The 26,904-nt window shown below is 52.6% G+C and overlaps 1 protein-coding gene across 3 annotated transcripts in view; it reads left to right on the top strand.

The window, feature by feature from the left end:
* The window catches only part of NOS1 (nitric oxide synthase 1), a 77,888-nt gene that overhangs the window by 4,546 nt on the left and 46,438 nt on the right, over window positions 1-26,904 (top strand). For 2 of the 3 annotated variants that reach the window (XM_075109898.1, XM_075109897.1), the window contains exon 2: window positions 25,179-26,331. In XM_075109898.1, coding sequence (XP_074965999.1) covers window positions 25,604-26,331 — 728 coding nt within the window. In that variant the 5' untranslated portion in view covers window positions 25,179-25,603. Of the gene's footprint in view, window positions 1-14,106; window positions 14,261-25,178; window positions 26,332-26,904 lie in introns of those variants that run through there. The other variant, XM_075109899.1, reaches the window with a different exon arrangement.

Below are 26,904 nucleotides of genomic sequence, written 5' to 3'. Positions count from 1 at the left end.
TCTCTTGGCTTCTGCTTAAAACCAACCACCAAAACTAGGTGTGGTATCTCCAATCTCTGTGCTCTGCCTTGTGCCCGGCCTCCTCTGCCTGCTCGATGTGTGTCCTTGCTCAAGGCAGGGCCAGAGGTGGTTGCTCAGGGCCATGACCTAGCCAAGTTTTAAATAACTCCAAGGATGGCAATCCCATGTGTTCTACCACCTTCATGGGGAACACTTTTCCTTCCCCCAATAGCAAGTCAGAATTTTTCATATTCCAACTTGTGCTGTTGGATCTCATCCTGTGCCTGGTGACCTCCAGGCTGTCTTCTCCCCAGCTTCCCTTAGGTGCTTGCAGACAGCCATTAGGTCTCTTCTTCCCCTCCTCTTCTCTGGGGAGAAGGAGCCCAACTCCTGCAGCCTCCCCTTGTGCATTGTGTGCTCCTGCACCAGTCCTTGATCAGGTTGGTGGTCTCTGCTGGACTTCCTCCAGTGTGTCCGTGCCTGTCTTATGCTGGGGAGCCCAGAACTGGACACTGTTCAGGCCTGCAGGTACCAAATAGAGAGAAATAATACAGCCCAGGGAAGCAGTTGGCTTTGACTAAGCTGAACCATGATTACTCTTGTCCACTAGGATCTCCAGATCCTTTTCTCCAAAGCTGCTTTCCAGCCATTTGGACCCAGCCTGTCTTGTGACTTGGGGTTATCCCATTCCAGGAGTAGGACTTGGTGTCTGCCTTTGGATTCCCTGAACTCCTGTTGGGCTGTTTCTCCAGCCCATCACAGTCCTTCTGGATAGCAGCCCTGCCTTCCAGAGTGTCAAGCGCTCGCTCCCCCCTTACCTGGTATCATCTGAAAATGAGGTGAGAGTGTGCCCTGTCCCCAATTTATCTGCTTATCCCCAACTTCCCAACAAGAATACTACAGGAGACCCTGAAAAAGGCCTTGCTAAAGTGAAGTTGTACAGCTTGCACTGCTCAGCCCTGGTCCACAGAGCCAATCATCTCATCCTGGAAGGTGATCAGGTCTACTGGCCGTGATTTACACCTGATAAATCCCAGCTGGCAGTTCCCCATTTCCTTCTTGTCCATCATGGACGGAAACAGCTTCCAGGACGATTTGCTCCATCACCTTCTCAGGCAAGCTGAGCAGCCCCGTGGTTCTCTAGATCATCCTTGCTTGACGATGGGTGATATTTGCATTTTTCCTGTCTTCGGGAAGCTCTCCTGATCCCCGCTGATCATTCAGCAACAGAAGCAGCCTTGGGCGAAGGCAGCCCCGGCAGAGTAGGGATGCCATCACAGCCCTCTTCTCTCCCACCTTGCCTTTCTCCTGAAGGTCATCCCAGGGAAGGTATTTCTGTTTTCAGGACGCATGATGGCACCTTGTGAATGGCAGCCTGGAGACCCTCAACCTCTCCGGACGGTTGCTTCTGTTTGGAGCTATTGCTATTTTCTGGTGGCTGCCGGTTCCCCATTCAAATGTCTTCGTAATCCACTAAGGGACCTCACATCTCTCTTTCTTCTTTTTTTCTTTTTCTAAAACAATTAGCTTGGCTCAAGCCCTCTGCAATACATCAATTAATACAAGCTGCAGCAGTAAATTAAAGGGGAAACAGGAACAACTATGCTGGGATTAGGTCACTGAAACTATAAACTTTGGAACAAATCAGATTTCCTTGGGAAGGGAAATGGACAGCGGTGATATGTCAAGTTGTGAGATGAGACAGGCTCAGAGCAACTTTCCAGAGTCTCCTGACTTGGCCGCTGGATGCCAGAACTTCTTCCCTAGGGAAAGTTTTGGGTTGCCAGACCCTGTTGCTGCTGATAAATGCTTGGATGGCCAAACAAACAAACAAGAGAGAGAAAATGGAAAAAAAGGGTGGGGGGAAGAGAGTGTGCAGTTGCTTCGGGCAGTGTGTGATGTGTAGTTGTATCAAGACTTGCTGCCAGCCAGGTCAAGACCCGTGTCCCCTCCTCTGCAGTGGTTGATGCGCTTGGATGTTGTACATGGCTATGCTGTAAAGTCAGGTTTGTTCATTCCCAGCTCACCGAGTAACATTTCTGTGGTAGGGAGCAATGCTGGGAAGGGTGATGGTGCTCAGGGGTCCCTGCAGAAGAGCCAGAACACTCTCACCTCTGTGCCAGCTCAGTCTGCAGCCAAAAGGGGCGAAAAAATCCTCCCAAAAGCCAAGGTGACTGGTACAACAGTAATTTCTGCACTGAGGGAGTAAGAGCAACCTTGCCCTGGTGCTCCCACAAGGCGCAGGCAGTGCCTTCCCCTGCCCATCCTCTGCACCTCGCTGCCGGTACCCAGGACAGGCAGACTGCCGGACAGAGGTCATCTGTCATCCACCTCCCCAGGGAGTATCCACTTGTGTGCCCAGAGATGACAGTTTGACTTGATGATCTTGGAAGTCTTTTCCAACCTTAATGATGCTATGATTCTATGATCTGAGGTTGGTGGAAGGCCAGGAGTGAGGGTTTACACCCTCCTGGGGCGCTCTCGCCAGCGGGGATGATTACAGCCCCTGTGTTCTCATTAGCCATATAAACCCATCATCCCTTTTGGCCTCTTACTCAATTCTTGGCTTCAGTGAGATGCTGCAAACTGAATTACATGCTGTATGCGTGAGCAAAACTTTTCCTACTCTCGGCTCTGCATCATCCCTCCCTCCTCTCTTCCCACAGCTTCTGTCTTCACCCCTTGCTTTGCTCTCCAGGCTCATCATGCAAAACCCATGAGGTCCCCACCACCTTCGTGGGAACATCGCTCTCACCCTCTGAGCACAAACCCCCATTTGCTGCTGCTATCTGAGCACCAGACTGACCCCCCAGCACTTAACCCCTGCCCACACAGCTTTGTTAGCAGAGGTGTGAAGGTCACTGCATCCCTTCATCTCCAGACAAGTCTTGCTAATGATGGAAACATCTGCTGATGGAGCTGGAACAGCGTGGGAGCTGCAGGGACAGGGATGCACTGCTCTGTCTTGGAAAAACAACCCTATGTGGCCTTTTATTTCCTTCAGCACTAATAATGTTTCTCAGCTACCCCAGCTCATTTGGAGCATCACAGTTGGGAGGCAACACTCCGGGGTCCTCGTGTTGTCAGAGAGGAGACGCATGTCTGGAGGGGGGGCTGTGGTGGGCTCCAACATCTTCCAGGGCTCCCACCCCTCATTGGAGAAGGACCACAGTGGGCTAAGGTCCCAGGGGACCACAGGGGACCTGGATGTCTGCAGGGCTGCACCCTACGGTGACTCTGCCACGGCAAAAGCTCCCTGTAGCAGATGTGTGATGGAGTAAGGTAGCGGTGAGAGCACGGTCTTGACAAACTTGGTTAAGCAACTTTCCTGCTTCTTGCTTTTGGTTAAACCAAAGCCATGCTGCGTCTCCCTGCTTTAAGGGAAGGCAAACCAGGCAAATCCTGCCTGTGTTTTCCACTCCTCCTTTCTGGGGTAACACCTGGAGGGATGCCACTGAGACAATTCCCTTCGTCTTCTTTGGTCATTGTAGGCAGAATTATTTTGCAACCCTCCTGCTGCCGCCTCCCTGCCCAGCGTGCAGCCAGCTTCAGGCTGGTTTGGGAAAGCAGGCTTTGCCATCCTCAGTCTGATGACTCTGCCAGCTGCTGCTGGGGACAGTGTTTGCATTCTCTCCTTATATAAACCAGTGTGAAACACTGGGAGCAGATTTGTAGTAAGAGGCAGATGTTCACCCCTGTGAAATCCCAGAGGTGGTTTCGTATGCAGTCCTACACCCCATTTATTGCTCTTTCACTACCTCTTCCATGTATTGAGTAGGGACAGGGGTGGGAGAAGCAAAGAGATTTCAAAGGCAAAGCCTGGTCTTGCCTGTTCTGGTGGCCCCATATAATTTGGCTTCTTTCTTGATTTTCTCCTCTGAATTATTTTTTCCTAAGCCCTCCTACCCTCTTGATGATAGAGAGCTGATCCCAGAAAATGTGTTACTATGTGTTACCCACTAAAAGTCTGCATGTTCATGTAGACGCCAAGACTGTCAGGAGGATCCTCAACCAACTTACATAAGCATCTCTGTACTGGTTCAGGTGCCGCAGACAGCTTATGTCATGTTTAATGCTGTAGCAGAACTTGCATTGCTCTAGTGTCTTGCTTGTATTTCTGAAGTCAGTATCCCCAGTCCCCTCGTGGGAACTCAACATGCACTGTTGAGTGAGAATGAGCCGTCAGGCTGGAAGAGGCCAAGACCGCAAAGCAAAGTGGGATTTGTAGCTGGAGAGCCTGGGATAACGTCTGCTCAAATTTCTGCTAGCAGTGGCCGTGTTCACACCAATGAAGCCTCAGTCTTTGGCTCCCCTCAATCTTTCCTTCTCCATGTCTACCTGTATCTCGGCTTTCTGTGGCTGCTTGGGGTTTTCTGGGGTCCTTGAGCCTGTTGTGGGGAGTGGAGACAACTGCAGTGAGATCGGGAGGTTCAGACACTGGCTAATCCTGTTAGGAAGCCAATGGTTATTGCAGGGCTTCCAGTGGGACTTGCTAAATGAACCATAATTCTGTAATGAGATTTCCTTTTCCCGGCCAGACTAAATGTTCTGGACCACTGGGACTAAAAGGTCGGGGGGGGAGAAAAAATAAAGCGAGAGAAAGAAAAAGGGGAGGGGGAAGCCTGTCTCAGGCTCTGTCTACTGCAATTGTATCAAAGGTTTGAAGAGCTCTCGGATGTGCCTGCCTATTGCAGCTCAGTCTGCGCCCTGTGAGTGCAGCTCAGGGCAATAGCTGCCCTGTCCTCCTCTGCAGGGGGTTGATAGGACCCTGAGAGCAAGAAAAACACATCTGAGGTTGTGATTTCACTACAAAATTCAGAGAAGGCAAGAGAGACTTCTTTACAAACCAGCAGGATGCTGGAGGGGGAAGGGGAAACAGGCTGTGGGGCTAGTGAGGAGAAAACGTACCCTAGAAAGACAGTGATTTCTTTGTAGGAAAGCTGAATTACACCAAGAAGCATCCCAGGTGGGTTTTATTCTGGCTTCTAGCTGCAATGGGCAAAAGCCAGTAGCCTCCGGCTTTTCCCCAGGAGGTTGCTGGGGTATGATTGCAGGCAGAGCCTGCAGGGGAAGGATGCTTTGGGCTGGGGAAGCTCAGTGTCAGTCCTATCCCTATTCAGCAGTGGCACTGCAGCCCCAGTGCTTTGGATGGCGTGAAGTCAGGGCAGAGATGAATTGACCTACGGTCTTGGGAAACAGTGGGCTTTTTAGGTGAAAATGCAAGGTGGAGGCTGGCGTTAGCTCAAAGACCACCTACTGTTCATGCTGGACCATTGGCCTCATGCTCCGTCGGCAGTGGGTGGGGATGGCTGCTCACCCCGGGGCAGCAGGGCCGTGTACTGAGCCTGGCAGGGATGGCTGCCTTACCTTCCTCACCTAGGAAAAGTGTCTCCCATAAATCCGTAAGACAACATGTCTCTGATCCAAAGAGCTTCTCTTGCTCCTGGCGAGGTGCTCGAGGGAGCACTGGTGTGACTCCTTGCAGGAGTCCCAGCTGCCGCCAAGCCCTGAGGGGTGGCATTGGTGGCAGGAGTGACATCTGGGTCGCACAGGGGACATGCCTGGATACAGGGCTGGTGCCACCTCAGTTGCAGGGTCAGACACCGGTTATGCACGCAGTGTAATTGCAGCCTCTGATAAAGCCACATCCCTCTCCTCCTCCTCCTCCTCCTCCTCCTCCATCATCAGCTTGCTTGCAGGTGTTCCCAAACTTCCCAAACTGGCCTCATTTCGCCCTGGGAAGAGAAGCCAGACTCCTTGGGGAAGGGTTGGGGTCTTTGCTTCACTGCTTGCTCCAGTGTGGTCTCTCTGCTGGGGAGTGGTTGGGGCTGGGAGCTTTTCATGCAGCCCAAGGAGCAGGGAGAGAGCTGCCTGCTGTGACTTGGTGTTTTGCAACAGCTCTTTTCTTCCTTGATCTTGCTTGGGGTTTTGTTGTGGGTTTTTTTTTCTGGTCTTTCTTTTTGAGTGTCTGACTCTGATTTATTTCTGCCTAAATGGCAAGCAGAAGATTTCAGTTTGCCAAGTTCCTGGCTGGGTTTCTCTGGCTGTGGCTGGTGGTTTGAGGTGAACATTTTCCAGCCTTCCGCTGCTTAAGGGATTCTTGATGGTCCTTTAATGTCACAGTTAAAACCCTGGGCCCTGTCTCTCAACCAGCAGGCAGGTGAGGAAAAAGAAAAGTATTTTGATTTATTTTCTTTGAAATTGTGTCGTAGGGGCGCTGCCAACATGTTGCCTGACCCTAGCCCCTTCTGTGCCTCAGTTTCTCCATTTGTAAAATGGGGATTGCTGAGAAGGATGGTTATTTTCCAGTATTTCATGCGGTAGTGCTTCACAGGTGCAAGACGGCTTCTTTATTTGTTGGGCTGTTTTTCCTGCTTACTATGTTTTTAGCCTCAAAGCTCTCCCTTGGGCTGTGTGGATGGGTGCCTCCCGCTCCTAAATCAGAGCCTGTTTCCAGGCCATCAGCTGCTCTTGCTGCAAAAAAACCCTCAAATGAGGATGGGAAAATAACATTGCTAAAAATAAAATAAAAATCTGAGTGTTTTGGATGCCAGCTCTCCTGGTATCTTCTGAGCACCTCTCCTCACTCCTGGCTCACAACCATTCAACATTGGTCTCAGCAGGGCAGAAAACACTGCTGGGCTGGAGATGGGTTCAGTGGGGCTGGGCCTGTCCTGTTCCACCAGCTGTGGTGCTTGGCCAGTGTGGGGGAAAAGCCCCCTTCTTCATCCTCCTGCCTTGGCTTTTCTCCAGTGTTCAGTGATGGGGTGAGAGGGGGATTCCACACATCTGACGTGTAGCGGTGACAGCCTTGTCTGGGGACACTGATGAAATCTAAAGGAGTTGCAGCCATGACCCAATTTCTATTGCCAAAGGGCTTCCACCAGTGGCCTGATGGCAAAGGGACCGTCCCCTGTGCTGGAGTGGCCATTGAAGGAGCCCCAGGGTGATGGCAGTGCTCCTCCCCTGGGACCTTACTCCCCCTGCTTTGGGGGCAAGGTGGGACCCATCACCCACAGGTCCAGAGCTGGGCTGGGAACAGAAGCTCAACCAGATGGAGCTGGAGAGCTGCGGAGCAGTGAGTCCTACAGCCGTGACCCTTGGCTGGCAGACAGATTACCAACCAGCTCTGCACAAAGCATTATGGAAAGGCGAGGATATCTGCAAGCTTGTTAGGCAAAGTCAGAAACTATGCGGCTATGGCTGGCTCTAGGCAAAGCCCTAGGTTAGATGTTAATGTCGCAGCAATCAATTTAATCCAGGCTTAATCAAGTCGTGTCATAAGAGCCGAAGCATATTAAGATGCATCAGGGAATGCAGGAGCCCAGAAATAAAAGCAGTTGGGGCCCCTCCAGCATTTCCCTGGCATGGAGAGCCACGATTTCCTGGGATTTCACCTCCTCCCTCTACAAACTGGGCAGGATCCTGGGGTCTGACGGTGGGACTAGGAAGGTCTGTGTGCACCCATCAGGAAACCTCTCCTTGCCTGGGACTTAACTGTGGCCCAGCCTGGGAGAGTAGCTCTAGCTAGAGAGAGAGGAAAATATATTTTAGCCTCCAAAGCAGCTGGTTTGGGTTTTGTGGACAGCGATGCCACCTTTGGCAGGGTTACCATCACCCACCAGAGGCATCAAAAAGTGGAAATCCTCCCGCTTTTAAACACAGGCACAATTTCCTTTCTCCAACAGCACCAAAACACTAGAAGGTTTGGGGGTTGGTTTTCTTTTGGGGGGTACCTTTGGTACCATTTTCCTAAGGAAATAGGGTTCATCTAGCTGTGCTCCAGTTTATCCGTCCGCCTTGTCTTCGACCAAATTTAGTGGGAGGGTCGAGACCTCAAAAATAGGATGTTCCTGTGACTTGCATGAAAATGGGTCCCAGGTGGCTGGAATGAGCAGGGCACTGAGCAGAGGACTGGGATTTGGGCTGAAATCCATGCGGCACCAGTGATCTCACAAGGAAATGTCAGGGATGTTTTCAACCGCGGGCAAAGTCTCATCAACCTTATTAGAGCCAACGTCAGCCCTGCTTGGGAATGTGGTCCAAGGTGCTAACAAAGGCCTTACAGGTGACACCGGTGAGCTGCTCAGCCCCATTTCCCTCTTGTTAGTGGGGTCAGTGCTGCTTCCAGGAGCTTGAAAACAGAGGGGCTGCGTGTGAGCTGGGATTTGGCCGTGGGGAGCCTCTTGCAGCCTGGAGGTAGGTGAATCACTGAGGCCGAGCTGCATCTGGAGGTAGCTAAAAAGCTGTAAATTGCCTTTTTTTAAAAGAAAGAAAAAATAAAAAAAGCTGTGAACTCAGGGCCTGGCATGTTCAGTCCTGCTGCTGGGTTGTGGGCTGGGGCTTCGTGTTGGGCTGCTGAGCTCTCCTGGCTGCGGCTGTGCTCATCGGCTCAAAGCAAAGTGGTTTGTGGAAGGGTTCGCTTCGTCGTTGTTTAACCAGGAGAAGCTGTTTAATACTTTTAAATTACAGCAGCGTTTCAATATCCCATTAAAGTCATTCCAGAAATAAATCTAAATTCCTGGCATAGCTTCTGCAAACTTCTCCCCAGTTGGTGGGAAGGCTGAGTGCTGTCTTTCTTTTGTTTGGTTTGTGGAAGAAAGAGGGGAAAAAAACACAGCTCTGCCTCTCGACTTCTTGTTTTTCTCCCTTTTTTGGGGGAGCTGCTGACTCACACATTTGGGCTGCGAGAGATCCTCAGTCGCTGTTTGGCTGTGGCCAAACAGTGCTGATTCAGAGGTGGGTGACCAGGAGCTTTGTGTCCCCCTATGCTTGCACATCCCCCAAGGCTTTTTATTATTTTTGGTGGGGCTGTGAGTAATTTATTAATTGCATTCCCCTTGGTCTTTGCAGCTGGGGCTCTGTGGCTTTGCTGCTCCATCCAGGCTGGAAGAAGCTGGGGTCGGTGTGCTGGAGTGGCTGCACAGCTTATGGGGTGCCCCAAATATGGGCCACAGCTTTTGGGGTGCCCACTTCACTTAAGTGGGTCTGGGGGGGACCAGGAATGCTGGAGTCTCCCTTCCCAGCCACCCCGCAGGGAGGCACACGAGGGGCTTTGCTGCGAGTAGCAGACTATTTCTGGAGTTTTTTTCTTCTTGCTCTTTTTTAGAAATTAAGAACTCAACAGCAGCTGTTTCTCTGCTTTTGGGTTTGCTTTGTGTTCTTTTCTGCAATGAATGCTTTGCAGATTTGGCTTATCAGGCTTGTCAGCCTGCTCCAAGCCCTCTGTTCCCCTCCCTGTCCCTATTTACCCAGGGTGCTGGCTGACGCAGGGCCCTTTCCTGTGTTTGTCACCACCTACCCCAAGGTCCTCTGGTGATAACTTTTCATTTAAGATTAGGCATTTGCGTGTTTTTGAAAGAGTCTTTAACCTACAGCCCTCTGAAATGTGTCACTTAATAGGAAAAAAAATCACTAAATATACTGTTTATGGTTGACACAAAAGTGATTTTTCTAGTTGTAAGTATGCCAATAATTGATCCAAAGGTTAAAAGGTACCATTCGGGGGCTGGATCTTACTAGAGAGGAATGGGCTTGAATTAGGGACTCAGATGGTATAAAGTACTGAGAACTGGCTGGTTTTAGCTGGCTCTAACGATCTTAATTCTGCTGATTTCAGTAGAGTCGTGTAGCACTGCCGCCGCTGCCGAGCATCTGCCCCCAAACTTACAGCTGCTGGTGGATGGCTCAGGCACTTGTGTTTCAAAACATTGTTTGCATCTGAATAACCCAGAAGTAACTTGAACCCCTTTCAGCTTGTGAAGCAAGGTCTTAAAGCAGGTGGGTTTTTTTAAATCTGTCTAAATTAGACCCTGGATTTACAAGAAGTCCTTGAACTTTGGTGTGTTTGCTAGGCCTCCAATGTGTCCTTAAAATGATTATGAAAGCAACTTTGATTTTGATGGAAATGTGGAAGGGCTTGGGCTGGAGGAGACACGCTGCTATGACTTTTAAAGGTAGGGGGTTCGCATTTTGAAGTGCAAGAGGAAGAAATGCAAGGGAAGACAGACAGGTACTTCTCTGCCCTGTAATAGCAATGAAACATTAATTCATCCCCCTGGAATTTCTTGTTTGTATGGTCCCATAATTTCATTTCTTTGGTGTCTGTACGAAGCTTGAGCTAGTTGAATGCCAGAAGCCAAATACTCTTCGACTAATATCTTTTTATTAGATTTTGTGTGTGTGTGTGCCCACGCGTACGTGTGAGAGAGAGATATCACCCTTTATAACCCACTTTATACCCTTGGAGGCTGTGAGATGTGCTCCAAAAGAATCTTTCCAGCAGCATGTGTTGAACTGTAACCCCCAGTGCAGGGAGGTTTGAGACACATGTTTCGCTTTTGGTGGTTTTTACGTGTGTCTTGTTGGAAGGCAGGGTGGTTTTGGGGAAAAGCTGACATTGGTGTTTGTGCTGGAAGGCTTCAGGTTGCCACCTCTCTGCCTGGTAGCTCAGGACTTGTTACAGCTCCTGAAAGTGGGGAGCAAAGAGTTTTCCCCCAAACATGTCTTGGAGCTTGTGGGCTGGTGGAGCTGGGAGCTGACACAGGGGTGTTTCTGAAAGTGAGCTCCCTTGGCCACGTCCTCCCAGGTTTTAAAGGCAGTCTGGATTTCATCAAACCCCAGTCTTTCCCCATGCACCTTGTAGAGGGGAGAGTGCCAAAGAATCCCCTTGAGCCTGTGTGCATTATATGCATGGAGGACAGAGAAAGTGGGTAACAGGGCTCCTCCTTGCAAGTTCCACCTGGGATCTGCTGTGTGCCATGTGGGCACGGGTACCTGTATTTATGCCCACAGCGAACACTTCACCTGTGACCAACCCAGCAGAGGGTGCAAAGCTCTAGCTCAGCTGGGGACTTCCCAGGCCCTCCTGTGCTGCTCCGCTCCGGGAGAGGACAAGAGCGAAGGCTCACTGCCACCTCTAGGCAAGCACCAGCATAGGCACTTGCTATAAACTAGAACACAGACAATCCTGGGATTTGTCCCAAATCACTGCAGTCTCTGTGCCAGACCCCCAATCAGCTGGCATGTGTGTGTCTGCAGTTACATAGGCTCCTTAAGCTTTAGTATAAATATGTTTAGCCGTTTCTTTATTCCCCAGGCAGTAATCCCTCGAACACATTTCGAGTTACATAGAAATAGCAGCTGAGTAACTCCAGAGCCACGGCTGCCAGGGATATTGTGTGTGATCTGTGCCGAGGCCACGGTTTCCTAAGGATCTTAGAGAGCCGAGCATCCTGAGCGGCACGTTCCTGCCGGTGGGCTGTGAGCCCCGGCAGCAGAGCTGGCTGCCTGCCAGCCACCCACCCCTCGAGAGAGACCCATCGCCAGCTCCTTGACACGCACCCGACCTCCCCGCTGGAGCCCACAGCTGACACTGACTCTTGAAAGAGAGGTGGGTGAGGATGAATGGCAGCAGGAGCGGGGAAAGAGCCCAGATTTGGCGGGGGGGAGGGGAAGGAAACTTGGGCGAGCATTAGCTGCTGTGTTTGTATTCATCTTCTCTAACCACTGGCAGCATATGGCCAGAAGCAAGTAGTGCTGAGCTGATTTCAGAGGAGAGGGGGAACAGGGGAGCAGCTGTGCAAGGGGCAGGGAGGAGGCTATTCCCTTTCCCAAGCAGTTTTGGGGGATAACTGGCTCAGTAGCACTGCTTGCGTTTGCCCCCAGCTGTGAGAAGGGGGAAAGTAACTTCCATGGACAAGGCTGGCTCAGCAGGGCTGGGCATGGGGGTGCTTCTCCAGAGCTGGGTTCTCTTCTCCGGGGCTCTCGGCTACCCATGTAGGATAAGGCAGGATTACAGAAACATGCTCCCTGTGGAGAAATCCCGTCCACAAATACTCTTTGCTGGAGGAAAGAAGGTGCGAACATTTGCTGTCACACCAAGACCTCTGTGGGAATGGGCTCGCTGGGTGCAGGTGGGATAGAGAAGGATCTCTCTCCACCTTCTCCTTTCCCAGGCCAACATCAGCCTCATTAGTTGTTATGATCCTCCGAGTCTTCCTCTCCAGGCTGACTCATGGCTACTGGCTGGAGGGAAAGGCTACCTGGGGCTCCTCCCTGGCTCAGGGGGTTGCACAGGACACGCACTGGCCAGCAGCTCCCTTCTTGTACTGACACTTTTCTTCTGGCTTGCCCAGATTTATGGGCTTCAGCAAAGCTCCAGATGATACAAAAATAAGCATTGTCCAATTAAGTTATCTTGCAGGTGAAGGAAGTGCCACCGTGCCCTGCTGAGGACACAGCCCAGGGATGAGCACAGCTTATCTGGGTTCCCTTAAGCTCTGGGCTAGTGGAGAGGGCTGGGATCCTGCCAAGGGTGCAGCTGCAGGGTGTGGTGGTGGGGTGGGCGAGCTGTGCTGCCAAAACTGTGGCCCGGAGTAGCACAGGGAGCCCCGCTTGCCTGGATCCAAGCACCCAGCAGTCAGGGCTTTGCTTTCCCAGCATGGTTTTGCCTCCTGTAGATCTGCCTCACTGGCAGGAGGGCAGGTGCTGGTGGCTGGAGCTCATGTTGTATCTCAGGGTGGCTTTGGCATTGCAGAGCCCCCTCGAATGCCACACGAGTGCCATCACACCCATCAGCCTTGTGTAAGCCAGACCTCTAGCCATCCTACACTTACCCCCATGTGTCTGCACCCCATCCAAGGGGGACTGGTCCAGTTTCCCTGATAATCACTAGCACGCACAGCCCTGCAGCACTAAAGCCATGCTCAAACATGTGAGCCCTGAAAGGAGGTGGTTTTGGACTTTTTTAGGCTAGGCTGAAGCTGACAATTTTCAGCCTGCAACTGGGTCACGAAGCCCTTTGCTGGTGGGCACTTACTCATCCCTTCATGGGGCAGGTTTCCCTGCCCAATGGACCAGAGAAGACGTCGTTGTGTAGCTTACTATTAGATTAGATCTCCTGCATCTAAATAGGTATAATTATGTTTTCATTAGCCCCAGACAGTGTGTTACAGCTTGCTGTATGTGTAGTGTGAGGAGGGGGGAGTATGGCAAAAGCAGCCCCAGTTCTGTTGCTGCGCTTGCCTGTCCTTCTCTTTACCACCTCTGCAAAACACTCTGTGTGCCCGAGAGGAACAGGGCTACTCGGTTTCCTCTTCCCTATGGGAATTTTTGTAATTGAATCCCCTTCTGTGCTGCGCATTATTTGCCTGCCTCTGGAGAGACAGTGGGGCAGGCGGGTTGGGGCTGCCTGGGGCGGCTGGCCCTCGGAGCTGCCGGGTATCCACGGGCTGTGCATCTTCACCAGGCTGAAGCCACCTCTCTGTGCTCGGGTGGGAGCTGCCTTCCAGGCTTGGGAGGAGGCTGTGAGCAGGTGAACCTTGCACTCCTGCCCGAGAGCCCGCTTGGGTTTATATAATATTATATATCTATAATTGTGTGTTTGTCGTTGCCATGGGAATGAGCACAATTGCAAAGCCTGGAGACTGATGTCAAGCCTCGGTCTGCACTGGGTCTTACTGGGGGCAGGTAAAGAGTCAGAAGGGGAAATGGGGTGAGGAGGAACCCCTTCGTGCTCTCCCTTGTGTGCAGCCCAGGCTCGCCTCTAGCAGCAGAGGTACAGGCAGCCGGGAGCGGGGCAGGGCTGCCCCAGCCTGCAGCGTTGTGTGGCTGGGGGCACTGGGAGATGCTGGTGGGGCTGGCGCCACCTGCCCTGGGCACAGAGAGGGCAGGGGCAGACCTGGCAGGAAAAGAGGGGGCTTTTCTGCAGCCCCCAGAGCACAGCCTAGCTGAGAGCAGGAAGGTGGGGGGGGGCTGTGGCTTGCCAGGGGTACGGGGCCAGCTAGCAGTGGTGAAGCGGGGCTGGGCGGGGGACCCGGGGCAGGCAGAGCCCCTGCTCCCTCGGGGAAGGCTGTGGAGCGGAGCTTCCCGGCAACAAGTGGGGGACGGGGAGGAGGGGTGTCTCTCAGCTCTTTAATTGGGGGGGGGGGGGGGGGGGAGCCTGGGGGGAGGGGGGGCATGCTCCCCGGCGATGGGAGGGAGGGGGAAGAGAAGCCACGCTGGAAATGAGGTTATATAAAAGATGTATGATTTGGAGAGCAGAGTGTCTCCTAATGAGGGCTGCACCGGTTCGCTCCACACCCATAAAAACCCTGGTTGGACGTCAAAGCGAATTCGTTTGGGTGATGCTGGGATAAAGGGGCGCAGCGAGGACTGGCTCCTTCCCTGCCAGCCCAGCCGAGCCCAGCGCCGCGCCGGGCTCCGTCCCTCCGCCGGGAGGAATGCGCCGGGGACGGGGCCGGCTCCTCTCCGCCGCACGGTAGGTGGGGCGGCGGGTGGGCTGCCCTCAGCCCCGCACCGGGAACCGCTTCTCCGGGAAACTTTGCGGTGGGGCAAGGGGGTGCGGGACCGGCCGCGGAGCCCCGCGGGACCGTGCGCTCCCTCGGGCGCCCGTCGGAAGCGCTCCCCGCCGCCGCCTCGGGGCTCCGCCGTGCCCTTGGCCGGGGGTGGGGGGGGGCGGGAGGGCAACGGAGGGTTTCCAGCCCCGCCGGTGCCGGCAGCCGGGCTCTGCCCCGCCCGGACTCCGGGGAGGGGAGCGGAGGGCACGCGTGGGATCTGCCCGGCTTAAAGCCGCTTTACTGGCTCGGCGAGCCAGGCCGTGGGTGGCCGCGCCGAGACGCGGCCCCCACCCGCTCCCCGCCCCCGGTCCGTGTCCCGTGTCCCGTCGTGCCCCCGGGAACCTCGGGGCTTCGCTCCAAACTTCCTCCACCGCTCCCGTGCTCGGGTCCCCCCCCGCGTCCCTCGGGCTAGTGGGGCTGAGCCAGCTGCGGGAATGGAGAGAAGCTCGCTGTTATCTCCCTCCTCCGCAACTCTTTACAGCAAGTTTGTATGGGGCGGGGGGCGCGTTTGCACGGGTGGCCAGTTTAACGTGGGGGGGGGGGGGCGAGGAGGAGGGTGGAGGTGTGCCCTTGGGGTCAGTTTGCCTGGGGAGGGCAGGCAGGGGCAGGTGGACGGTGTGCACGGAGAGGGCATGGGGCCAATTTGGCCGGGAAAGGCAGGCGGGCAGAGTGCCCGGGACAGCCGGCAGTTTGCCCGGGGAGGGAAGGGAGAGGGGCCGGGGCAGGCGGAGGAGGGGGCCGGATGCGATTTGTCCGGGGAGGGCAGGGGCGAGGGACCGTCGTGCGTGGGGCAGGGGGAGCGGTTTCCCCGGGTGGGGGGTATGGGGGAACAGTTTCCCGTGGGGGGTATGGGGGAGCAGTTTCCTGGGGGGGGGAGGAATGGGGGGGGGGCAGTTTCCCGTGGGGGGTATGGGGGGCAGTTTCCTGGGGGGGGGAGGAATGGGGGGGGGGCAGTTTCCCGTGGGGGGTATGGGGGGCAGTTTCCTGGGGGGGGGGGAGGAATGGGGGGGGGCAGTTTCCCCGGGGGGCGGGCAGGGGCAGGGCTGTCCCGTGTCCCGTCCCGCCCCCGCCCGGCCGGGCCGCACCGGAGCTGTCCGGGGTGCTGAACGCTGCGGAGTCCGGGAGCCCCCCGACAGCCCGGGAGCGCCGGCCGGGAGGGGGTCGGGGCTGCAGGAGATACTATCACCCCCAACCCCCAGTGCTAGGGTGGGGGAGTGATCCCCTCCAGGTCCTGCTGTTTGTTCCCCCTGTCCCACGGGATCGGCGTGTCTCTGGGACACTGGGCTGGGGAAGGGAGCAACATCCCCATCCAGCTCGGGGTGGGGGAGAGACACCCCAATGCAGCTCCAGAACCTGAGTGAAGCCCTGGGATGTCCCGCTCGCGGCTGGCTCCTGTCCTTCAGGGAGAGCCAGGGGTCAGTCCAGATCTTGCCCCTTCTCTCTCCCCACCTGTGCCCCAAGGGCCTTGACAGATCCCTCCGGATGCACTTGAAATGCAGGAGGGAGCTGTTGTTGCAGGGATCAGAGATGAACCCTGCCTGCCCTGCCTGTGGTCTCGCTCTTGGCTTGGTTTGCAGTAAATAGTAGAAAGCTCTTGGTTTTTACTGGCAAAGCAGAGGAAAAGAGACCTCTGTACCCCCACATCTGGAGCATCTGGTGCTGGGGTGGGTGTAAATGGGCATCACGCCATCCAGCTCCAGTCCCACAGAGCCTTTCCCTGCCTCAGCCCTGCGCTCTCTGAGTGCACCGACTCCACAGCCCAGGTGCAGACATTTTCTTCCAACGCTTTCAAGTTATGACTGTCAGGAGGAAATTCTGGCAGGCAACTTGACAATTATCTGCTGAGTCCCCAAGGAGCTGATCCACCTCTCACTGAAATGGAGGGGAAGTGTCTCCTTCCTTCCCGTGGGAGCACAGGCTGTCTGGAGCAGGAGATGTGGGAGATTGCAGCGGGCAGTTGCAGTGGTCGAGGACTCAACTGCTTTAAATGTTTTAAATGCCAGCTCCTCTTCCTCTTCCACATCCCAAATGCTGATGGATCAGGAAGACGGCAGAACGGGATCTACAGGGATGATCACTGGAGAGCTGTGGGGAGGCTTTAGGGGCAGTGGGGTTGTTCAAAATAGCACTCTCCTGGAGATTTCTACCTGCATGTCTTGGTTGGCTATGCCTTTTTGGTTAAAGGTCTTAGGCAGGGAAGTCTTATTTTAAAGAATTTGGGTTTGCATCAGCAATTTCTTCCTCCCTCTATTTTCTTCTAGCTTGTATTACCCAGAATATGTTCTTAAAGATACTACAAACTCAGTCATATACCCTCCAGTTTTAAAACGTGCATATGTTTGCAAACAAACTCCTGGTACAGTCTCTTATTACACGGACATGGGTTTTGGGGTGAGTATTTCTCTAATCAGATATCTGCACTGGGAGAAGCATTACATTCCCTGATGAGCAAAGAGACAAGTCCGTGTGCCCTTTGAATTCTGTTTATTCCCTCTGTCAGCGTGGGGATCGTGAGTGAGTACTGGAGAAGCCATCTTAGGCAGAGGGGTTTGGGCTGAATCCTCACTTACCATTAATGTTGTGCGTCTGCTGATGGGGGGATTTGGTCCTCCCTGACCCTCAGGGAGGTTTTGGCCCTGTTGGATTTCCCCCTTCCCCTTCTCCCCCACCCCCCCTTTGCTCATGTATTTTGTATTTTCCGTTTTAGTAGCGTATCTGTACAAGGCTTAGGAAATCTGCCAGATTGCCTAAATCAGTGTCTGAAAACAACTATATATAGTAACTGATAAGTCACATGAGCTCTGCTCACATAGATTAGCATTTACCTTTCCTGAGCAATGAGAATATTGTTTGATACTTGTTGATATCATCAATTTTACTGAAGAAATTCAGCCCCGATAGCAGGGGACAGGTTTTGAGAGGAGGCTCCAAAAGACACTAAAATGCCTTTGCTCTACTCACGCTGCTCTGATTGTATCTGTGCATTAAATCAAATCTATATATGCAATCTGATCTCTCATACGTAGCCAAAACCAAACATATTGTGTCCCAAAGAGGGAAGGATCTGTAAGCCACTCTCTGGCTGAAGCCGGATGAAAGCATGTTTACTTCCATCCGCTTGTTCCAAATTAACTCTGTGACGGGCTGTGTGCAATGCCCGACCCAAGCCACCCCAGATTGCCACCCTACATGGCAGCTGTAAAGCAAGCGGAGCGAAGTACTGATATGATGCCAAGCAAGTGCTTGGGATCTGGCTGTGGGCACGAGAAACACGTGGTCTGGAAAGCCCATATGTTATCAATATGTTGGCTCTATATGCAGAGTGTGGAAACCTGTGAGTACTGTGTGTGTATATACAAAACCGACGGTATTTATGCTAAGGCATCTCTTTCCATCACCTCTCTTTTACATGACAATTCAGAAATGCTTAACAAGATCTTACAATACCCTTCTAGGGTAGGCTCGTCTTAATCCTATTTTGTGGAGTCTCAGGCTTATGTTTTCAGAACATGCTGAAAATGTGCAGTTCTTTCTTGCCTTGAAAGTCATGAAAGCTCAGTCTTTTCAGAGCAGGACCCACCCTTCATCCCCAGGCGTCACCAAAATGAACACATCCTTAGAAATATCAGTGGCATGTCTCGGCCAAGGGCTCCAGTCCTGCTGCAGTGCAGCAGGACTGTGGCCCTGGCGTGACAGCCTGCCCCACTGCTGCCTCTCCCCATGATGCCAGTATTGAGGAGCAGGGTCTTGGGAAGATAAAATCCTCTCCTCTGGCACAGGGGAAAACTCTCTGTTTTCAAGAAAAGGGCTGGGGCTGCTTCAGCCAAAGGCAGCATCACTAGCATGGGACTGTCCCAAGGGGGAAGTGGAAAAGCCCCGATGAGTATCAGGGCCCACTTTCACTCCTCTCTCCATGCACTCACGGCTTCTTGCCACAGTTCCCCATGCCCAGCCCTGTGTTCAGGGATGCTGGTGGCGTGAGCATGATGTTGCCAATGCTGCTTCTAAGTAACAGCCTCACTCTCACCAGCAGCACCTTTAGCAAAAATTAGGAAGCAGAAAATTCCACATCCTCCCACCCCAATCCTGCCCAAATTAGAGCCAGAGCCCTCTGTGGGACAAGGAGTGGGTCCCAGGAGGCCCACAAAGAACTTTGCTGCTGCTGTTGATACTATGGCAACAAGTGCTAATGCAAAACCTTAAGAAAAGCGTGGATAGAAACTCAGGGAAACAAATTATCTTTGCTTTCCGCCTTGCGTAGTCACTGAGGATGCAAAGAGGGCGAGAGCTCTGCTTTGACTCCGCGTACCGGATTAATCAGTGGGGAATCACACCTCTAGTCCTCCTGCAGTTTTTGATGTTGAAGAGCGATGGTAGCGATGCTCAGGGGACAGAGAAAATCCCACAGCCTTTTCAGTGGTAAGTTTTCACGGGGACCAGGCAGGAGGCTTATGCCTCCAGACTGAGGAACCCAGGCTTGCGCCGTGAGGAGCCTTATGTTTTCCTGAGTTTTTTAAATAGCTATATGAGTCACTCTTTATGAAAGGCAGTGACAATAAGGTCTATTGCTACTCAGTGTCCTTATGAGGCTACTTCTCCCACTGGCTTGTTAGAGTCGGAAAACTTAGTGCCATGCTAGGAAGATTTTGGGGAGTCGGCAGCAAAGGAGGGGATAAGAACGTGAGTTGCTGAAACGAGCCAGGACTCTAATTCCTGGACCGACTCTGAGCTGAGGGTTCTGCTGCTGACTTTATTGATGCTGGCTGGCGGCTCTGGAGCTATTACAGCTCCAGCCAACCTGCTGTGATTTTTAAATTCCCTCTTTCTTTTTTTCTAAATGGAGCCACGGTTCCCCTCTCGTGCTGCGACTGGATTTTGAGACCATCCATCAAGTGGCATTTTCTCATTTATTTCCTATCTACCTATTTTGTCATTTAGGACAAAGTAGTGTTGTGTTAACACAGGTCCCATTTGTCAAATGGGAGTCGCTGGTGTAATTCCAATCCTCTTGGCAAATTGATGGCGATAAAATTTATGTTTTATAGATGGGCCGAGCCCTAATAAGAACACCACTTTCAGATGGGGTTAGCAGCAGAATTGACAGTTTTATCTAAACTCCATTTCAGCCGCACACCATAGGCGCCAAGAAAATATTGTACAAAATAGTAAAAGATAAATGGTAGGTGTGTTACTGAAACATGCTAATCCTTGAACTCCAAATTAAAACAAGACCTTGTTTCTGCCATCTAAAAAAAAACAAGGAAAGTTTGTCGACACAGTTTTCTTGGCAACATTAAAATGTATTGCCTGTGATCCGCTTGGAGAGGTGCAGTTCACATCGGATGGGGAGAAGGGGAGAGGAATGAGGGACTTCATTACATTATAGCAAAGTTTCTCTGCAGTTCTGTCGCCTCCAGCTGCTCCGTGATTAGGAGCGTGCAGGACGCTGGCCCGAATAGAACAGAATATTTCAGTTGGAAGGGACCTGCAATGATCATCTAGTCTGACTTCCTAGAAGGCGTGCCGGTGGCTGCTTGCACCAGCAGGACCAGGCTTTCCTCGGCTGTTTAATTCCTCACAGAGGGACGGTTGGGACGAACACAAAAGCAAATGCCAGGAGTTGGATAAATGTGCAGGGCATGGGGCTTTGGGGCAGCTTCAGCCCAATGATATGGCCATGAACAAATATGTATTTTTTCACTTTCCAGAAAACAACCCCCCGATTAGAGACAAATGAACCCTCTCAGGGAATGGACCTAGATTTATTTATATCAGAAAGGAAGAGTTTATTTTGTTAACTGTGCTTTTACCAGTGATAGGCATGTTTTCAGTGCAAACATCCATGCCCTGCTGACGGGGAGGCGAGGGGGTCTCCAGGGCTGAGACCGTAGCATTTCATCCCTTCGGCAGCATCCTTCTCAAGACTGCTGGTTTCCGTGGCTGCGTGGAGTGGTCCAGCAGCTCTGCAGCATCACTGGACGCTGGGCACTGGCACCACGGTTTTGTACAGATGGCAAAGTGCCTCTTATTTAATTCACTCCTATGTGTAAATCAGATTTATTAGCAGTGAAGAAAATGTTGTGGCCTAGGTGAAATAGCCACTTCCCAGCCTTATGCGCTGGGGATGGGAAGGGAGAAGGAGAGCGTGTGATTTGGCTGTGAAGGAAAAAGGGCTCGCTCCTTCCTGGGCAGGCTTTGGCAAGGTTGGTGGGAGGTAGATAATAAGAGATAGCGGGGGGAACATTATCTATATATTCTCAGGATTAAAAGGCCATGTATATAGAAACACTGCAGTATTGGTCTGAGCCGAGCGGGAGTTGAGCACAGAACTGCTGGCACGAGTGAGCTGGCTGCCAGTGAATCACTTTAATGCTCCATTTTCAAATGCACAAACACGCAGGTTTACAGTAACTGTGCATATGTTGCATCCCATTGCTCCTCATCAGATTCACTGATGCTCCACGGGTCATAAAAATTAAACGGGCATAAATCCATCAGCCCTGGGGTTCTTCATTGAACACTATAAATCCCACGAAAACTAATTAAATAGGACAATGGTGTCCATTTAAAGCTGGCACGTAGAAATGTAAGCCATTACTGCAGGGAAGACAAGACTCAAAATTGATTTGCGAGGGCAAGGGCAACCCAAGTGCCCAAGCCGAAGGACTGGTGCTGGGTACATCCTAGCTCACCATAGCCTGCAGCTCCTTGATGGGAGAGTTAAGATATTGTGTTTAAGCTACTAAGATTGATTTTTCCTCTACTTTGCTTTCTAAATCAAATCATCCAACTAACATATGTGCTGGAGTTTGTTGCTTGAGATGTTATCTGGTGACTCTAAAAGCTTTTCGTTATTGGTTTTTGTAGGGCATGTTTGTTAAGTGAATGCCTTCATCGCTGCTGTAGGGTAGCCTGTTCTGCTGCTCTTCCCTGCGCTGATTAAAGCCTCCAAACAAGCTATGTCAGTGTGGATCGGTGTCGAGATCAGAGTTAACGCTTTTTGTAACGCCTGTCTGGGGTGCTACAAGTTTGCTGCTCCACAGGGTTCATTGCTCTTCTGTAATTTGAGTTGTTTTTACGCTTTGGAAAGAGGCAGGAAACTGAGGCAGGGAGTGGGACAGCACCATCCATGGATGTTTATTCAAGCAGGGTGGCTCAGCGGGGAGCTGAGCCCAGCTTTGCCCATGGCATCATCTATCTCGTGGCGGTCTTTCAGGGGTGAAATAAGTGTTTCCACCTGAGTAGCGCTCACCCCAGTGAAACTCTGCTCACTGCTCTCACTGGTTTTAAGGAGTTAGACGTGACACCTCCAGTAGCTTTAAATGTGCAACCTGGCAAAGGTGTTACTGCTTTTGGGTTCATAAATCAGGCTCTTAATGATGCTCATGGGGAGAACGGAACTCGGCAGAGCTGAGCACAGCTCAGCCACCTGTGCTGCAAACACCCATCAGCTCCCCATCGCTTCACACGGGGTTGAATGCTTCAGGTTTCATCTGGAACGTGTTCCCTCTGGGAACAGACCTGCAGATGTCCCAGGACACCTTGGGAGCTGGGTATGGGGGAAGGCCTGACCTGTGCTGGGAGTCTGGGGAAGCCTACTATGTGCTCCTGGGTGTCTCCTGCTGCCTTCTCATGCCCTAACGTCTCCCTGTCCCTCCCATCGTCAGTCTGAATTTGTGCAAGATTTTATAGCTGGAAAAAGGTTGGACTTGGTGATCTTAAGGTTATTTTCAAAGGTAAATGATTTTATGAGTCTATGAAAATGCTTGTCTGACTCTTCTCCAAAGGAGAAGAAGGGTCAGGGACTTAGAGACAGGTTGCCCTCAATCTCCTTGCCTGTCCCTCTGCTTCTGGCTTTTTTCTGACCTTCCTTACTCTGGTTAGCAGCTGAGAAATAGGAAATAAAAGGCTTGAGCTTGAGGGAGGGGAAAAATCCTGAAGAGGTAAATAATGTCATTCCCTGTCTTTCAGCCAGTCCTCAGCTGCCACTGCAGAGTCCGCAGCTGAGGCAGGGGAAGATACTGGCCACCGCTCACCTGCGGGCGAGAGCACGCAAGGTCGGGGAGCGAGGTGCCCTCTTGTCTGTAGGGGACGCGCTGGTGCTCACCCCCATCTTGGAGAAATGCCTGGCTGGGTGCTTAGGTGTCGCCTAGAATCTACTTTTTTCTTCTCTTTCCTCTTGTAGGGAATGCTAAAATGTCGGTGGGTTTTGGGGATGGGGAATGATATACACCCAGCAATAATGTTGGTCTCTGGGATTTTGCAGGCTGGAGCTGCACGTATGTAACTAATTAGAAGCTTAGCTATAAGAACTGGAAATTGGCCTGTTGGGAGAAGAGTGAGGGACTGTAAACATTTTGGGGTTTCACAGCTTTTCGGGGAGGATGAGGATCCTTTCCAGTGAGCTCCGCAATGCCCTGCTCCCCTGCAAGCACTGCAGTAAGCGGTTGAGCCAGGTTGAAAGGCATCACCATCTCCTCCAGCTCTTAGGCATCCGCCTGTGGGAGCTGCTGGGGATGCCTACAGCCCAGTGGTGACGGGGGCTTGTGTCGGGCAGTCCCCAGGATGGCTCTGGCCTCACTGAGATGGGCACGATGCAAACACAGACTTCACTCACTGCGAGGAGTTCACGAGCACCACGTAGCCGATGACTAATTCAGAGCAAATAACAGGGTTGTCCCCTGGACAGGGAAGTTGACAGCCCACACTCATGTGGTACTTACACTGCTTTCAAAGCCTTGTTCGTCCTTACGGCGTCAGCTCACACATTAGAAACAAGTCCTGCGTGAATCGGTGGCTTGCCTGGATGTCACGGTGGCGGTGACCTCATTGGCAGCGGGGACCAGTGGAGGGGCTAGGAGATGCAGGGACCACGCTGGTGGGCTGCTGGGAGCAGGGTGAGGAAAAGGCAGACCCTGGGCAGGGAGGAGGAAGCTGATCCTGTGGTTTGGCACTGGCAGCAAAATGCCTGAGGGCTCTTGCCTGTGAAAGAGGGGGAAGACTTGGCTGGGGTCCTGCCTGTGCCACTGTGTCCAGTGCTGCCGTGAAAGCGGGGTCTGGCTCGGGAAGGGATGGAGGGGCTGGAAAGGGAGAGGGGCAGAACCTTCCCTGTCCAAGCAGATCTCTGCCTCCCTCCTTCCTCCCCAAATCTGTGACCTTCCCTCCCCAGAAGGCCTGAGGATCTGGAGGAGATGTCCTGCTCTGCTGCCCCAGGCCCTGTGAGGTGGCACAGCCCATCACGGCTGGCAGAGGTCCTGCTCCAGTGACCTCTGGGCCACTTTCAGGAAGTCACCCAGCAATTAGGGTTTATGTCACCCGGGCTAATTAGCCCTTGAGGAGGTGACTTCCCCCTGACCTACTTAAGGGCATTTAACCCTTTGTGTGCTGCTACTGCTCTGCAGGGCTGAGTAATGGCAGGAGAAGGGTATATAGGGGTTAAATCTATTGGCTCAGGTTGTTGGGCTCCAATTGCTTTATTCGGCCTGTAAAGAACCAGTCTGGGGTCAGCAGCCTTTGTCACATGAGGATTAAAATACTCAAGTGAGTTAATGACAGGGCTGGCGTTACTGCCCTGCTCCTCAGAGCCCTCTTTTTCCCATCTGGGTGCTGGAGGGAGCTCCTGGCAGAGGGGGGCTCTTTGTGAGGTGTCAGAATGTGAAAATGCGGTCCTGAATATGTTGCCCCTGGGAAACAGAAGACTGTTTTCCTTGGCATGTCAGTGCCTCCAGCCTGCAGATCTAGTGCCCTCTGTTCTCTCCCCAAAATTTAGATTTAAAAAAGAAAAGAAGGCATCTGCATTTCAGCTTGCTGCTAAATGTCAGGGCACAGTCACAGAGAGAAACGTTCTCCAGAGCATCTAAGAAATGGGAGGGGAACATGGAGAGGATTTGGGAGTTGAAGTTATTGAATGCAAGCGTAGGGTCCCATCAGGAATCAATGAGACTTGGCTCCCCAAGCCACGTGAGGGCTGTAGAAAGTCATGCCCAGCTGCATAAGGTTCCCCCAAGAGCTGGGGAAACTCATTGCACGTTCTTCTCTAGATGGTTTTCCATCAGCTAAAGCAGTTTGTTTGGGAACGGTTCAGAACTGGATGGCAGGGCTGGGGATGGGGGAGTGCTAGCTTTGCCTCCTGTATCCCCATGCCAGGCTTGAAATATGGGGAGAAGAGGAGCTGAGCCAAGCTGAGACTGTGATCCTTGTAGCCAGACTTAAGAGCACTTGCCATTGTAAATGCTTTGCTGCAACTCAGGGTAAGGGGAGCTGAATGTCCTCATTTTTCTCGTGGCTGCTACTCTTTCTCCTGAAGCAGTGAAAGGGTCTCAGTGTGACAGCACCTATGGAATGGGTTTCACCCTGGGCAGGGACATACATCCCCTGCCTGGTCACCCCAATCCATCTCGACCATCAGGTTGTCGGATACTCCAGAAAACACATGGAGACAAGATCCTCAGCTGGCAGAAATTGCCGCTCAGCTCCATGCAGCTCTACCCATTTGCCAGACTTGCACGGTTTTTGCTTGCAACCTATGGGCAAAGCAGGGAGGGTCCAAGCAAGGCTGCCCAGCAGCCCCGTCCCAGAGCTCCCCCTCTCCCCCTGGCACTTTTCTGGCCCCTGCCGAACAGATGGCACTGATTTTTGCAGGGGGAGCAGAAGAAACAAAGCCCAGAGCAATGGGAGACTGCAGCCTGTCTCCCAAAAGCAGCCCAGGGGATGACATCTGTGGGGACAGGCTGAATGCATGAGGGTGTCTGTGGCATGCCGAGCCCCGTGCTGAGCCCCCACTCGTGTCTGCCCTATGTCAATTTTCTTTCTCCTTTGTTGTTTTTTCCTCCTTTCTAGATAAAGAACCTCGTGGACCATTTGCAGGGATGCCGGTGAAGTGAGCGGGCTGCCTCCCCTGCTCTGCCCAGAACAGGACCAGAAGCTGACTGGACGCTGGCATGTTGCCCCCTCCAGCCCCTGCTCGGCCACGTGATGCCCAACCCTGCCTGTCTTGCCTGCCCTGCCCCTAGCCTTGCTTTCCACCAGTGATACACCCTGACTTTCCCAGGACATCAGTTTGGGAGAGAGGTGTCAGTGAGTATGCTGCAGAAAGCCAGGCTGCAGCCAAAGCCCAGAGGAGTTTTGTAGTGAGGCCAGTTTCCTAAAAGCCAAGGAGTTGTCCTTTCCCTGCCCCGGCGTGGATAAGCATCTCTGGCAGCAAATTTCTTTGCACTCAGTGGCTGTCAAGGTCCTGGTCTGCAGGCTCGAAGAGGGAGGCTGCCATGGAAGAGAATGTGTTCAGCGTGCAGCAGATACAGCCCAACGTCATCTCTGTAAGGCTCTTCAAGCGCAAGGTGGGTGGCCTCGGCTTTCTAGTGAAGGAGCGCGTCAGCAAGCCGCCTGTCATCATCTCGGACCTAATCCGGGGAGGGGCTGCAGAGCAGAGTGGCCTCATCCAGGCTGGAGACATCATTTTAGCTGTCAATGGCAGGCCCCTGGTGGACATGAGCTATGAGACTGCACTGGAGATACTGAGAAGCATCGCCTCTGAGACTTACGTGGTCCTCATCCTGCGGGGCCCCGAGGGCTTCACCACTCACCTGGAGACCACTTTTGCGGGTGACGGGACACCGAAAACCATCCGTGTCACCAGACCCCTCTACCCCACTCCAAAGGTGGTTGACTTGTCCAACCCAAGCCTGCACAGCAAAGAGCAGCCGCTGCCAGCAGCTGACCACACCATGGGCTCCCTGTGGACAAGAGAGGTCAGGCAGGAGGTGGAGCCGATGATCCATGTTAACGGCGTCGTTACTGGCAACAGAGGGCAGGATGCTGGGAAGGGGAAGGAGGGTGCTTGTGGTCGCCCTTGCCTCAACGGTGGTGTGGAAGACAATGAACTGCTCAAAGAAATTGAGCCCGTCCTGGATCTCCTGAAGAGCAGCAGTAAGGACAGCGATGGAGATGCACCCTCCAAGGTAGAGACAAGAGATATAGAAGTCCAGGTGGACTGGTAGGTCCCTAAATACATTTTTTTTTTACATTTGGTGAAACGTGTTGGTTTTGGCTACCCAACGCGGCTGGTTTAGGTGTCGGTGGCACCTCTCCAGAAACAGCTGCTGTCTGACACAGCAGGATAGAGATAGAGAGGAAGGGATGCAAACAAGGGTGGGAATTGGTTGATGGGGGGAAGATAAAAGGAATAAAAAATTGGGAGTAGAGGTGGAAGAAAGGGAGAAAGATGTAAGCATGGGAAATCAGGGAGAGAGCAGGGGTAATGTCTTGTTGAAATCTGAGCTATGCGATGTGGTGGATTGTGGGCTAGGCTAGGATTTGCTTCTGTTCCATGTTCTCCATCTCATTTGTTTTAAGTTTTAAACAAAACCCTGTGCCTCAGTTTTCCCACCTGCCAAATCAGATTTATAGTACTGTCTGTCCTTGATGCTCTGCCTTGGAGCTCTCCCCTTGAAATCTGCTATTGATTAACTGCCGGCGAGGGAGAAGGAAGGTCAGACTGGCAGAGTATGATGCTTCCCAGGAGAAATGAGTTTCAAAACCTTCTGTGCTTTTTGCAGTCAGGCTCTGG

This window comes from Phalacrocorax aristotelis, chromosome 15 (genome assembly GCF_949628215.1).
Source record: "Phalacrocorax aristotelis chromosome 15, bGulAri2.1, whole genome shotgun sequence".
Classification (NCBI taxonomy): domain Eukaryota; kingdom Metazoa; phylum Chordata; class Aves; order Suliformes; family Phalacrocoracidae; genus Phalacrocorax; species Phalacrocorax aristotelis.
This window is presented reverse-complemented; position numbering and strand designations above follow the sequence as displayed.